The sequence below is a fragment of the Mustela erminea genome, chromosome 1 (genome assembly GCF_009829155.1).
Source record: "Mustela erminea isolate mMusErm1 chromosome 1, mMusErm1.Pri, whole genome shotgun sequence".
NCBI classification, from domain to species: Eukaryota; Metazoa; Chordata; class Mammalia; order Carnivora; family Mustelidae; genus Mustela; species Mustela erminea.
This window is the reverse complement of record NC_045614.1, coordinates 12,946,013-12,957,488: the sequence shown is the minus strand read 5'-3', so window position 1 is coordinate 12,957,488 and position 11,476 is coordinate 12,946,013. Positions and strand designations below refer to the sequence as shown.

Below are 11,476 nucleotides of genomic sequence, written 5' to 3'. Positions count from 1 at the left end.
TCTGAGGTGGGGCCCGGCGGTGAGATTTTATTCATACTTCTCTCTCTGGGTGACATCTGCCATCAAAGCTTGCTCCTGGGACAGGGCCACCTCCTTGGGTAGAGAAGCATTGGCTCCTGTTCTTTTAGGAACCAGAGGACCAGTTCCTCTGCCTGCAGCATCGCTGGTATCTGGGGCTCATCCTCTGAATGCTGGGGCGGGGCAGGGCGGGGTGGGGGGGAGGGGGTGCTGCCAGGTTCATCATAAGCAGCTTAGCAGAGCCCTCCACCCACCGGATGCCAGCAGCACCCCACCCCCCGTTTGTGGCAACTGAAAATGTCTCCAGTCCAGGTCACCCCTGGCGGAGGACCACGCATCCAGAAGACACCTGATGAAGGTTGACATTTGGGTTTTCAGAAAGGGACGATGAGGGCTCTTTGGGTGGCTGAAGCACCCAGCTGGTGGAGGCATGGCACTGTGTTCTAGCAGCTGGGGGCGCTCGGGAACAGAAACGCAACAGCTTCTGTCCCTTGACAACTGACCTTTCATCGGACTCAACTTCCCCTGCCAGGGGAATTTGCGAGGTGTTTTTTGAGGAAAGCCAGAAAGAGGGCTTTACCTGCGAGTTGAAACGCAACTGGAAAGACTGAAGACCCTGCAAAAGGTTATTTTAAATCTTTTGTGAGCCTTTGTGCTGCCCTTCCCCGCCCCCTCCCAGTGCCTCCGGAACCAGCTCTGAGCGAAGAGCATGTCCACGGGGTCGGTGGGGCCCCGGGCTCTGCTCCGCTCCGGAACAGTTTTGGCAAGAGCCGCAGAGAGTGGTTTCGGGAGGCTCACACGCTCACACACCCCTCATCACCGGCGGCCCTGGGCCCCGGCTATTTACTCGAGGAAGATGAATCAGATTGTCATCTTCCATTTCTGCTTTTTGTGGATTACCAAATGCTCTCAGCTGTTTCCAGGACTGCCTTGGGTTGGGGGCGGGGGCAGGGAGGCAGGATGGAGGGAGGGAGGAAATCCCAGCCTCTGTCGCAACGGGGCAAGAGTGTTTTAAAATAGGCGCTGCTTACAAGCTATTTTCACTTTCTGGAAACAACTTGTGCAATTGTTGGTAGTCATGGTTACCCACCCGGGGCCCCGAAAAGGGGGAAGATGAGGGGGAACCTGCCAGGGAGAGGCACCTCACTGCGTGACAGGGACACCTGGGGTGCAGGGCAGGGGTCTCCTCCTTTTGGGGGTGGATTTCTGCAGTGGCCACCTCCCACCACCAAGGCGGGGGCTCTGATGTGATTCCCTCACACCAGGGCACCTGCAGGAGAGGGTCTCACATTTCTCCAGCGCAAGCAGCACATGGGTTACTGCAGAAAGCCCCTGATCCCTTCTACCGGGGTCCAAGGACCCTTGGGAGGCAGACAGACCTGGCTGGCTTCCCAGTGCCACCACTCTCCACAGCTACCTCTCTGGGCCTGTTTCCTCATCTGGAAAAGAGCCATACATAGCCCTCAAATAAAATTTCATTTTTTTCTAACAGGATGGGGAACTCATCCCTTAAAAAATCCTGCTCAAAGGCAAGACTAGTAAAAGGCAAAAGCAGTTCAGAAACTCATTATTTTGCCCCTTTCAAAAAAAAAAAAGAAGAAGAAGAAGAAAGAAGAAAAAAGATGTTTGTGTGAGGAGTGGGTGGAAGCCTGCACACTCCAGAACTTTGGCTAAAACCTCAGAAACTTCCAGAAAGAGGTAGGCTTTTTTTTTTTTTTTTTTTTCTTTTTCAGCCCAGAGGAGGCCACGTCAGTGGCACCAACACTTTCCCCAGCTCAGGGGAAAAAGAGGCAATTTATGGCTCAGGGAACAACCTTAAAATAACTCTCCCTCAGTCTTAAAATGTAGTGTTTAAATTTATAGAAAAAGCCACAGGTTCCTGGCAGCTGGGTGCTGGCTGGGGAAGGCCACACTTCACCCCACCTCTGCCAGGCTGCCCTCCCCCATCAAAGCTGCCCCTTCCCCCCCACACCCGCCCTACACCCCAGCTTCCAAGCAGTCAGACCAGGGCTGTGATTTTTCAAAAGATGCAAAACTTTTTTTTTAATTAAAAAAAAACAAACAAACCAAGAAAAGTCTTATAAAAATGAACCAGGGAGCCAAAATGCCCACCTGTCTTCCTATTTTACAGTAATACAATATCTGTCACAGTCATTATGTACAATATTATAAAAAATGTCGAAGACAGTACAAATTAAGGCTGTATTTCTCACAAGGCATCAAGCCTCGATCCTCTAGTGTAGACCCGGTGGGGGTGGGGGTGGGGAAGACGACACTTAATTATTGCACCATTTTGAAAACAAAACTCGTCAAGGAGGATCGTGGTCTTCTCCCACCGGGTCTTCAGTCTCTGATGGGGGCTGGGCCGTCGTCGTCGTCGTGGGGCTGGGGGAGCCTCCTCAATGGCCACGCCGTGCCCAGCCCGGTCCTCTGGGCCCAATAAATACCAGTCACAGTTTGGAGGGGGCCGCGCCCGGCGCATGGGACCCGCCACGGCCGCGCGCGGGTGGGTGGGTGGGGGTCGTTCAGGCTACATGTGCCGCTTCATGTGCAGCGCCAGGTGGTCGGAGCGCGAGAAGGCACGGTCGCACAGGTGGCACTGGAAGGGTCGGTGGCCTGTGTGCTTGCGGTAGTGGCGCGTCAGTTCGTCGGAGCGCGCGAACTTCCAGCCGCAGCCGTCCCAGTTGCAGTGGTAGGGCTTCTCGCCTGCAGGGAGGGGGCGAGAGCGGGCCTCAGTTTGCTTCCCAGGTACTCGCCTGTGGCCCCGGTACGCACACGCTCCCTGCGACCGTGACTACTGGGGCGCGCGCAGCCTATCCCTAACCAGCGCCCAAAGCTGTGGGGGGACCTATGTTTTGGACCCCTAGGGATCCCAGGCACACGACCCTAGCTCTCGAACCCCCTGATTCTCGTCTCCCAGGGCGCCCAAAGTGTATACTCTCCACTCCCCAGCGCTGCAAGCCACGCCCCCGGGGGAGTCCTAAGCTTGCGTCCTCTCTCCAGCGTTCTGAGACCCAGCGCCCCCCTAGGTTTCCTAGCCGCGCGCACCCTCTGCCCAAAGTCCTGAGCCACGCTCCCAGGAGGGTCCAAAGCGTGTGTCCCTTCCCCAACATTCTGATACATGGTCCCCCGAAGGTTCCTAAGTGCGCAATCCCTCCCCAACCGCTAGAGCCACGACGGCCCCAGTGGAGTCCTAAGCGTGCGACCCCCACCCAATCTTCTTGGCCACGCCCTCGAGGGGAGGTTCCTAAGCGCGCGCCCCCCGTCGCTAGCCCCTAGCCACCGCCCCCAGCTGCGTTCACCGCCCACCTGTGTGCGTGCGCAAGTGCGCCTTGAGGTGTGAACTCTTGGTGTAGGTCTTGCCGCAGCCCGCGTAGCTGCAGGTGTGCGTGGCGGTGCGCTTGCGCGGCCAGGAGCGGCGGCCGCGCTTGGGCTTGGCTTCCAGCAGCTCCAGCGGTGACGCGGGAGGCGTGAGGAGACCTCGGGCGGCGGGTGGCGCCAAGCCCAGAGCTGCAGCGGCGGCGGCTGCGGCCGCGTCGTCGAAGAGACCGAAGGCGGCGGGCGCGGGAGGCGCGTAGTGCATACCGGGCCCGGGCGCTCCGAAGCCGGGGCCGCCGAAGGGCGGCGGGAAGGGGCCGCGCGGACCGGACGCAGGCAGGCGCGCGGGGCCGTCGGGGCTGAGCGGCGGCGTGTCGGGCGGCGGCGGGGGGCGGCCCCCGGGGCCTCTCATGCAGGCAGCGGCGGGGCCCGGGGCGCCCTCGCGCTTGAGGCCCCGCGGCCCGCGGGCCAGGCCGGGCGCGCAGCCGTAGCCTCCGCCGCCGTCCGCCTCGGGGGGCTCGGCCTTCACCAGGCGGCCGGGTGGCGCTAGGAGGAAGCGGCCGTGCAGCGCGGGCCCCGGCGGCACGTCCAGCTCGGGCCGCAGCAGCTCGGACACCAGGCCGCCCGCAGGGGCGCTGTAGGGCGGCGGTGCGCTGGGCTCGGGATAGTAGAACGCAGGCGGCGGGGGCGGCGGGGGCGGCGGCGGCTCAGGGGCGGCCTCAGCGCCAAGGCCGTCCAGCCCCATGGACAGGATGAAATCCAGCACGCTGTTGAGGTCGTCGTCTGTGCCGCCTGCCTCAGGCTCTGCGCGCGGCCAGCGCTGCGGGTGACAGAGCGATAGGGCGCGGGCGTGAGCGCGGGGCTGGTCTCAGCGATCGCCGCCCGCCGCCTGCGTTCTATTACCCTGAGCCCACAGTTCCCGGGGCTTTTTTTACACTGAGCCCGTTTTACAACACAGAGCCCGCAGTCCCCGCCGCCTGCGTTCTACTACCCCGCAGCCCACATTTTTACTACCCTGAGCCAGCCGCCCCCGCCGCCCGCGGTCCTGGCCGCCCCCGATGCCCCTGCCGCCCTCACCTCCTGCAGGCCACGCTCGCGGCACGGACTGGCGAAAGTGGAGAAGGACGGCAGGATGGGCTCGCTCAGCGCCATGGCTGGGACCTGGGGCCGACGCGGGTTCGGGACACCGGTGAGTGGCTGCCCGGAGCCGGGCTGGTCGGGGTTCGGGCGGGCGGGCGGGGACGCTCTGCGGCCCGCGGCCGGGCCCGCCCAAGCCTTATAGGCGCGGCGCGCGCGGGGGCCGGGCCAAAGCGGCGGCGGCGGAAACGCGTCCCGGATGGGGACGAGCTCCGGGCGCAGCCTAAATTTAGCCGCGGTATATAAGCCGGCGGGCGGCGGCGGCCGTGGCCACTGCGGCCGCCAGGGCTCTGCGCAGCCTGGCCGGCCCCCTGCGCACGGCCAGGCCGCGCCCCCCTCCTGGGCCCGCCCCCGCCTGTCTCCCCGGCGACGCGTCAACACGCGCTCCACAACAGCACCGTGACACCCAGGGATCCCCGGGGCGCCCCGTGGGCTCCCGCCTGCTCGAGGACCTGGAGCGGAGGCGGCATCCGGGGACCCGGGACTCTGAGTGGAGCACTGGGTCCCCCGGCCGCCAGGGATCCCTGATGTATGGGGAGAATGGTCCCCAACGCCTCAGAGGGGTTCCCAGAATCCCTGGTGATGGAGGAGATTGCCCCATAGTTTCAAAGGGGTTTCTAGAATCCTAGATCGATGGGTGGGGTTCCCGGGACCCCTGATGCAGGGGGGATTGGGGTCCCCAGGATTCATAATGGGTGGGGAAACTTTCATTTTCTCTCATTTCATCTCATGTCATCAAAACTCTTGTTTTCCGGGGGCCCGCTAAGCTAAGCCTGACCCACTGTTATGCCCATCGCTATGTAAAAAACCTTGTGCGATGCCCTTAACAAATGTTAAGTCCTTGAGACCAGGGCTCTCTTAAGGAAGCCCTCCAGGGAAACTGAGGCCCAAGGGGCTCTGGGAGAGGCTTGCCGTCCTTTACTGACTTGCAGAAGTGTAGAAGCTGAAGACAAGGGTGACAGTCTCTCCTCCAAGACAGACCCAGCGCTGGGCGGGAGCAGGGGGTGGCTGCGGGGGACAGGGAACAAGCTTGTCCGGTGGGCATGTTGAATATACCACCTGGGTTGCTCGCGGCACAGCCTTGCCAGCAAAGGACTGTCACTACCATTGTTACTGTGTGCTGGCCCTGTGTAGGCCGGGAGAGCACAGGACCAAGAACCAGACAAATCTGCCTGCTCTTGGGGGCTTTTCCTAGGGGGTATAAAATAAACAAGTATATTGGGGAGATGAACCTTTTGGAAACATAAAGCAGGGTGTGCAAGATACAGCGCGGAGGGGACTAGGAAGCAAGTGAGTGAGTGGGGAGAGAGGGGATGGTGAAAAGTTGAACCTCACCTCACCCAGTGCTATTATGAGTCAAGACCTGGAGAAAGGGGGAGCCACGTGAGTCCTAGAGGGAGAGCATCTCATGGTGTAACCCAGAGCTGGGATCCAGCTTTGGTCTCGACTCCAGAGTCTGTGTTCTGGACCTGGAGGCATCCAGGGTCTTCCTCTGTCCCGTGGCCAGATGTTGACGGGTTCAGGAAGCTCTTGACCGGGACACCTTCTCTGGGGCCAGGAAGGCTTTGCCACGGACAGCAGCTGGACTACCACAGCCCAGGACCACTGCATGGAGGTGGCCTTGGCACCACACAGGCATCAAGGGGCCCCGCTGGGGTCCACAATGCTGGACCCTCCCAGCTAGAAGGCACCTCAGAGGCGCATCACCTCACCATGAATCACCCAACTGTGGGTTCAGCAAACGCACTGATGAGCCCCATTTGTCAGGCGCCGGGGATCCGGGGGTGCTGGAGGGGGCAGGGGTCCTCCCTACAGCTTCCCTGGGCTTTGGGAAACTTCACCTGGAATTCAGACGTGCCTCTTGCGGCTGCCACCGCAACGACGGAGAGTCAGCCTCAGCCACAGACTGCTGGCTGTGTGACCTTGGGCAAGTGGTTTTGCCTCTCTGGGCTTGCTTCTTCATCTGTAAAACAGATGATACTGGTAGCTTACCCCACAGTGGTTCTGTGCGTGCGTGTGTGCGTGTGTGTATGTAAGTGCTGGTGACATCCCGTGAGCCCTCTACAGCTTTTGGTTAAATGAGCCACCTGTATACTTTTCTCACTACTTTCACCTGAACCTCTGTTTCCCCATAGGATAATGAGGCAAAGATGAAGGGAATCGAATTTGGTCCCCAGGCATATGATTCTCTGGTCCTCCTCTCTGCCTCGGACGGCCCCTGTGGCTCCTTCCAGCGCATTCTTCCTCCTTTCTTGGATTCCTTGCAGGTCCCGGAAGGGACCAAGCCCGTGCTCCCCGCCAGGCCTTTGTACTTGCCGTGTCCTCTACCAAGTGAGTCTTTCCCTCACTTCGCACTTGCTTGGCTCTGGCTCGTCTTCTCTTGTCACCCCCTTAACTAGTGAACTTAATTTTTTAGGGTTCTATTAGGTTTACAGAAAACCTAAGTAGGAAGTATACAGAGTCCCCATGTCCCCCACACATGCCGTTTCTCCTGGCAGTATGTGATACATTTGTTAATACTCCAGGAGCCAGTATTGATGCATTGTTACTAACTGAAGTCACGGTTGACACCAGTATCCCTACTCTTGATGTTGTACCTTGTACGGGTTTTGACAAATGCACGTCATATATCCACTTTTATACTATCATATGGAGTAGTTTTGCTGCCCTAAAAGCCCCCTGGTCCCTACCTGTCCTTCCCTCCCTACCCCTGGTTAGGTACCATAGTTTTTTGTCTTTTTCCAGAATCTCTCCAGTTGTTGCTCATACTATAGTTAGTTTCTTTTAGTTGGTGTCTTTCACTTAGCAATGGGCATTTTAAGATTCACCCATGTCTTTTGATGGCTTGAGTACTCATTTCTTTTTTTGTTGCTGAATAATATCCCATGGTATGGATGGATGGACCACTGTTCACCCGTTTGTCTGTTGAAGGACATCTTGGTTGCTTCCAGTTTTGGGCAATATAGTTGCCAGATCGGATATACACTGAATATGGCTTCATGGACACGTTTTCAGATTAATTGCGTATATCTAGGGACACGATTGGTGGATCACAGGCTAGCAGTGTGTTTCACTTTGTAAAAAGACCACCAAGCTGTCCTCCAGAGTAATACTACCATTTGTGTGCCCATCAGCAGTGAATGGACGAGAGTTCCCATTGCTCCATATCCTCGCCAGCATTTTGTGTTGCCATTTTTTTTGTTTGTGTTTTTGTTTGTATTTTAGCCATTCTAATAGCTGTGTGGTGGTATCTCATTGATGTTTTTAATTTGCAGTCTCTGGATGACGTCTGATGTGGAGCCCCTTTTCATTCGCTCATTTGCCAGCTGTATATCTTTGTCATTGAGAGGTCAGTTCAGTCCTTTGGCCCAGATTTTAACTGGGTTGTTTGTTTTCTTACAGACTTTTAAGCATTATATGTATATGTCAGACACCCATCCTTTACCAGACAGGTGATTCGCAAAGATTTTCTCCTAGTCTGCGGCTTGGGTTTTGAATCTCTAACGGTGCCTTTTGGAGAGCGTAAGTTTTTTATTTCAAGGGAGGCCAGTGTATCATATTTTCCTTTTAGGATTGTGCTTGGGTCTTTTATGTAAAAAATCGCCAAGCCCACAGTTGTCCTGATTTGCCCCATGTTTATCATCTAGAAGTTTTATAGTTTTTGCATTTATACTTCACTGGATGATCCATCTTGAGTTAAAAAAATATATACTTTCTTCTTCTTCTTTTTTTTTTTTTTTTGGCCTGTGGATCCCCAGTGGTCCCAGGACCATTTGTTGGAAAGGCCAGAGAGCTCGTCTGTGCATTTCAGCCTGACCCTGTCTTCCAGGCTCTGCTGACCCAACACCAGGCTGCTCTATGCTGCATAATTCCCTTCTCTGACCCCGCTTTTTAGGGCTTGTTCTGCGGGACTTTTCACTGTTGGTCATTCTTTTATCCATGGGTTCCTTTTTTTTTTTCCTTTTCTTTCCGGTCACGCCCACAAGCAGTGCGTGACCTGCGGGGAAGGCAGGAGCCAGGGGCCTGGCCCAGCATGTGATGGACACTCAGTCAGTACCCAGCAGGTGGGTGAGCAAGGAAATGAGCTGATTCCTCTCCCATAGCTCCTCGGAGGAACTTCTGTGGCAGGCTTGCCGCTCCTGCAGGACTCTCCCCAGTTGCTTCTCCATCACCCAGGTTTCTGGGACCTTCCTTGTCGTCACAGCCAATGAGTCGAATGTGTCCCAACACATATGCCCACCTCCTAACCCCGGGTGCCTGTGACTGGGACCTGATTTGGAAAGAGGGTCTTTGCAGGTGTAATTAAGGGTCTTGAGGTGAGATCATTTTGAGTTAGGATGGGCCCCGAACCCAATGACTGGTGTCCTTAGAACGGACACGGAGTCACAAGCACAGAGAAGATGTCTAGGGGAAGATGGAGGCAGAGATCACAGTAATGTAGCCCCAAGCCAAGGTACCCCTGGAAGTCTCTCCTGGGACTGATTCTGCCTCAGAGCTTCATCAGAAGGATGAACCCTCCCTGTCGACACCCTAATTTCAGACTTCTGGCCCCCAGAACTGTGAGAGAATACATGTCTGTTGTTAAACCACCCAGTTTGTGCCTTTTTTTTTTTTTTGCGGCGGCCCCAGGAAGCTCATACATCATGGTAACCATCTGTTCTCTCCCTGGCTTCCTCTCCAGACAGGGAGCCCCCCAAAGGCAGGGGCCTCCCTCGATTCATCTCTGTGTCTCCTAGGCCCAGCTGTGGACCTGGTGTTGAAACAAACATGACGCGGGGATGCCGGCCACCCACCGAGGACCTCCCAGGGCAGTGTGAGACACTTGGCATGGCACCTGGTGAACAGAACCAGCCCCCGGAACCACCAACGATTGGGAAGAACGTGGACTTCAGTTGCCCCTTTACCTGTGTGACCTTGGACAAGTCATTGGACCTCTCCGTGCCCTCAGTGTCATCGGGAGACAGGAGATGGCACATGTCAAGAACATCAGCTGCCTGATTATGAACATGAGTGAGCGAGCCAGATGGGGGGATCCCAGGCTGAGGGAGGGACCTGGTACTTGGGAGGAGGGCTCAGAGCATGGCCCCTCTCATTCTGCTATCTAGGCCACACATTTCGATGGGAGTGGGTCCCGGTGGCATCTCAGGTGACAATGCCTTGGGAGAAAAAGTCAGGTCCCCAGGGTGGCCTCTTCCCAGTTCGGGGACATACCCTCGGCTGAACTTCACAGCCTCTGAGCAGCCTGTCCCATCACTTGCTAAGTTGGGGAGAATGAGGTGTGTCTACAGAAGTTACATGATCAGGGGTGCCTGGGTGGCTCAGTGGGTTAAAGCCTCTGCCTTCGGCTCGGGTCATGATTCCAGGGTCCTGGTTTCGAGCCCCACATTGGGCTCTCTGCTTGGCGGGGAGCCTGCTTCCCCCTTTCCCTCTCTGCCTGCCTCTCTGCCTACTTGTGCTCTCTGTCAAATAGATAAATAAAATCTTAAAAAAAAAAAAAGATACGTGATCAGTGAGTGGCCCCGTAATGCTGAAAGACAAGCAAATGAGCACCCTTCTCGAACTCAGGTGTCACTGGTAAGTTCCAAAAGGGTAGGGTCTGGCTCTGTGTCTGTGCCTTGCTGTCTGCTTCATAGTGGGGAACTTTATGCCTCTTGATGGTGTTGCCTTCACTCTCATGTTGTTCCCAAGGCCTCCCATCCTCTCCTAATAAGTCAGCATTAATTGTCAAAGACAGGGGTGGGCAGATCATTTCCCTCCAATCCATTGATACTGTTTTGAGCACTGTGCTGGCATGGATTCTGAGATTGTTTCCAGGCTCAGCGCTCGGAAGCAGTGCTGTGATTGATTGGTGATGTCTGTCTGTGATTGACTGGTGATGTCTGTTACTGTGAGAGGCTTAGAGGAATGGTGCATATGCTACTTTGCATTTACCATCCCCTGCCATCTATGTTTAAGGGCTCACGATGCTCACAAATCAGAAGTTTTTAGTCTCAGCACCTCATAAATATTGAGCTCCCTCTCCATGCTCTGCTGGACATGGAGAGAAAGCTAAAGAAGTACACCGCCCCTTTCTGCCCACAGAGAGCTTACAATCTCCCTTAACTGGGTCCTGACCATTTCTAGTACCCTTCACTTCTTGCTACTTTTCTTCTAGAGTCTAGACTGCCTCTCCCTTTACCAGCTGTTCTGCCCCAAATAGCTATTGTGTGCACTTGGCCCAACTCCCGAGAGCAAGCACTTAGGAATTCTACAGAAAACACGTCACCTAAAATACAGCTGAGCTTCCAAGACAAGTTATGAATGCTCTAGAGGAATTGTATTTGCATGACAGCAGCAACTGGACAATGACTCCCAGCTGGGGTGATTAGGGTGTTTCTGCCTAGGTTTGCGCAAGCTTTCTGCAGTGTGTTGCCAGACTCAGCTCCCCATGTTGCAAAGAGGTTTGGCAGCTCGGCATTTCTTGGGGATGGGAAGTCATGTGGGCAAGGACACCCTTTGTGACTGGGTTTCTTATCATGGGTCAACACCGTGCTGCTGCTGTGCTCAGAGGCCCGAAGTCCCAAGAGAAAGGGCAGTTTCCCATTTGCCTCTCCATCTCTGGGACTCTTGTTGTTTACAAACAATTAAGTAGTGATATGTGAGGGAAGGTGCCAAAGTTTCGTTTGGTTGGTGACTGATGGATTCCCAGGAGAATCCTCCATCATCTCCTCACCAGCCAGGCCGTGATGGTCTTAGTCTCGTTGATACAGAGGACAGGAGAGGAGGAGGGAGCAACACTTATTAAGCACCTACTGTATGCCAAGCTGTACATTGAAGAACTGCATATGTCCTTGTTTAATCCTCAAGCATATCTGTTTAGCATGGTGAGCAGTGGATGGAAGGGGGGTGCTCAGCCAGAACCTTAGGTCAGATCCTGGCTCTGGCACCTGCATTCGGTGACCTTGAATAAGCAGCTTTCTCTCTTTGAGCCTTAGTCCCTCATCCATCAAAGGGACATGAGAAT

At 55.8% G+C, this 11,476-nt stretch overlaps 1 protein-coding gene and 1 long non-coding RNA gene across 3 annotated transcripts; one reads left to right on the top strand and one right to left on the bottom strand.

The window, feature by feature from the left end:
* Window positions 1-2,034: 2,034 nt before the first annotated feature.
* Window positions 2,035-4,600, bottom strand: KLF2 (Kruppel like factor 2). The gene is made up of 3 exons (XM_032314595.1): window positions 4,414-4,600; window positions 3,328-4,156; window positions 2,035-2,724 (listed from the first exon to the last, which is right to left on the bottom strand). Exons 1-3 carry the CDS (start codon window positions 4,486-4,488, stop codon window positions 2,549-2,551), a joined length of 1,080 nt encoding a protein of 359 aa, XP_032170486.1. The 5' UTR covers window positions 4,489-4,600; the 3' UTR covers window positions 2,035-2,548.
* LOC116574051 lies at window positions 4,571-9,847 on the top strand. Of its 2 annotated transcripts, none has more exons than XR_004279112.1 (3): window positions 4,571-6,804; window positions 7,749-7,822; window positions 9,210-9,847. It is a non-coding gene; the product is annotated as an uncharacterized LOC116574051 (long non-coding RNA). The 2 variants fall into 2 exon arrangements; XR_004279113.1 differs by having other exon boundaries at window positions 9,155-9,847.
* Window positions 9,848-11,476: the final 1,629 nt, after the last annotated feature.

Coding starts and splice junctions, on each gene's coding strand:
- KLF2 (XM_032314595.1), bottom strand. CDS start 4,488: ATGGCGCTGAGCGAGCCCATCCTGCCGTCCTTCTCCACTTTCGCCAGT. Junction 4,157..4,413: donor GCGAGCGTGGCCTGCAGGAG/GTGAGGGCGGCA, acceptor TGTCACCCGCAG/CGCTGGCCGCGCGCAGAGCC. Junction 2,725..3,327: donor GCACTTGCGCACGCACACAG/GTGGGCGGTGAA, acceptor CCCTCCCTGCAG/GCGAGAAGCCCTACCACTGC.